The sequence below is a fragment of the Xiphophorus couchianus genome, chromosome 12, assembly GCF_001444195.1.
Source record: "Xiphophorus couchianus chromosome 12, X_couchianus-1.0, whole genome shotgun sequence".
Taxonomy (NCBI): domain Eukaryota; kingdom Metazoa; phylum Chordata; class Actinopteri; order Cyprinodontiformes; family Poeciliidae; genus Xiphophorus; species Xiphophorus couchianus.
This window is the reverse complement of record NC_040239.1, coordinates 752,471-754,806: the sequence shown is the minus strand read 5'-3', so window position 1 is coordinate 754,806 and position 2,336 is coordinate 752,471. Positions and strand designations below refer to the sequence as shown.

The 2,336-nt window shown below is 38.0% G+C and overlaps 1 protein-coding gene across 1 annotated transcript; it reads right to left on the bottom strand.

Moving 5' to 3' along the window:
* Nucleotides 1–407: 407 nt before the first annotated feature.
* On the bottom strand, nucleotides 408–1,578 carry LOC114155204 (protein C2-DOMAIN ABA-RELATED 1-like). Its single transcript, XM_028034994.1, has 2 exons — nucleotides 1,480–1,578; nucleotides 408–1,040 (listed from the first exon to the last, which is right to left on the bottom strand). Exon 2 carries the CDS (start codon nucleotides 1,025–1,027, stop codon nucleotides 641–643), a length of 387 nt encoding a protein of 128 aa, XP_027890795.1. The 5' UTR covers nucleotides 1,028–1,040; nucleotides 1,480–1,578; the 3' UTR covers nucleotides 408–640.
* Between the last annotated feature and the right edge of the window lie 758 nt (nucleotides 1,579–2,336).

Below are 2,336 nucleotides of genomic sequence, written 5' to 3'. Positions count from 1 at the left end.
CATTAGTGGGACTGCCTGCTACCTGCCCTAGCCCTCATGTTTGATTGTATGTACTTCTATTTTTCAAAACAAATCAAAATAAAGTATTTAAAAAATTTAAAAATAGAAGGAGACCTGCTGACTGAGAAAGTATTAATCTATACATTTTCCATGCCGACACTATTTCTAGGTTTCGGGGTTCCTGCTGCCATCTTCCAGAAGTGGGTGACTGGCAGGATATACACTAGAAGAGGCAGGCCTCAACTTTTCCAGCCATTCACACACTATTAACACATACAAGGGTAAACTGGAATAGCCAATCAACCCTGTTAGGTGTTTTTACGTAAACATGTTAACAAAATGTACTTTTTACTAATTCTATTTTACAACAGCTTTGCACAGTATCAATTTGAATAACCAGGCAGAGGTTAGTTGCAGTAGTATTTTTATTTTTCACTGGTGGTAAAATGGTGAAATATGGACAAATTCTTTTGGACAACAGGACCAGAATGTATTTTCTTGCTAAAGAGTTTGGTATTACATGATGAGGCATGTAATCACTGAGCCAATATCACATCATACATACCATGAGTGGGAATAATGGATGTTGAGCATGTTGTACCAGTATGTCATGTATATCTACACAAGACTACTGGCTGTGTTAGCCAAGGGTGTAGGAATAGTGAAGTGTGCCGCCTTTTTTAAGAAAGCAGTCATGTTGATGGGTTCCAGGCTGGAGCTGACGCTGGCAAACCCCCAACTGGTCATCAAAGAGCAGGTCATTGTCATACACTTCAAGCTTCATCTCATCATTTTCCAGAGCATGGAAGTAGTTGAACTCCTCTTCCCACCAGGGGTTGGCTGTGTCTTTACGTACAGCAGTCTTACCCAGGCTGGTTTCTCCACAGAACACTTTGACATAACCGTCTGCTGTTCCAAACAGGTTAGAGGGAAGCTTGCTGGCCCGAAGATCGAAAAGCCTTAGCTGGGCTTGAGCCAAGCTGAGAGCACACAGGACCAGCAGCACAACATGAAGTTTGGAGACCATGACTCAAAGGAGGCTGAGGGGGAGAAGCAAATTTTGACTTAAGCCCATGTTCAATTTAAATTAAAAGTATACACGAGATTAATGAAAGGTACAATCTGGAAGAGTAACTAAGACCCAAAATTTTGAGGATAAGATTGAAAAAACAATTCTGTCATCAGATGTCTATTGTTTTGGTTCAAACTTAGAATTACAAAGATCAACTAAACATAATACTTGTACTTTTCAGAGTACATAAGCATGCTCTTTTTATGCTGTCATTGCTTTTGTATCTAAATGACTTGTAAACTAAATAAGTATAAGTGATATTCAAGGCTTATTTTCATCATCATATTCATCATGATCTCACTCCTATGGACTCGTGTGCACATTCTCTGTTCATTTGATTTAGTTCAGGATCCAAAGTAAAATTATTTTGAGAGCTAACAAAAACTAAATTAATAGGGATGTCTTACCTTCAGGTGGAACACCTTGTTTCTCATTTCTACATGAAGCTCTTATATTTAAAGACCAGTGGAGCTTCAATGTGGTTGATAAAATCCCTCCCTTTACACAGACGGCTATTTTCCCAGAATTATGCAACATGACAAAAATAACTGAGACTGGTGGGATTTTCAGATGATTTAGCAGATGGATTAGCTTTCTACAACTCTAAAGGACATTTTGTGGGATATATTGTAGATTTGCAACAGGTGTTAACATGTACAAGTAAAGTGCAAGCTTACAAGTAAAGCCACAATGCTTTTTGTTGTGAAGTGAATAAAATCCTGCTACTCCCTCTGGTTGACATGGTCTGTCACACAGTACAATTTACTATCAGCAGCATCTAACCAACTTTTGAATATGCAATGAAAGGACATAACTGTTGAAAAAAACACCAGGTGATGGGATGCATCAAGGTAATTACATATGCAACTACATATGTAATTACATTGCACATATGAAATGTTCAATGTAATGAACAATGTACATTCCATAGTCAAAACTCATCACCCTTCTGTCCTCAAACAAAAGAGGGAAACCCCTTTTTTAATTAACAGGGCTGATATGATGTCAGCCTTACATTTGCAGCTATAACATCTTCAACTCTTGAGGGAAATTTCTCCACAATGTTTGGGAGAGTGATAATGAGAATTCCTGATTATTCTTTGACAGATGCATTGATGACGTCAGACCCTGGTATTGGAAGGTGTTGGCGGGTTGCAGTAACAAAAATATTTTGTAAATATTTGTTAAAACTATCACTATGTCAACATAGTTTAATATAAGACAGATAATCTGTGAAAGGATGGCGCTACTATTGCTGCTTCCA

Coding starts and splice junctions, on each gene's coding strand:
- LOC114155204 (XM_028034994.1), bottom strand. CDS start 1,027: ATGGTCTCCAAACTTCATGTTGTGCTGCTGGTCCTGTGTGCTCTCAGC.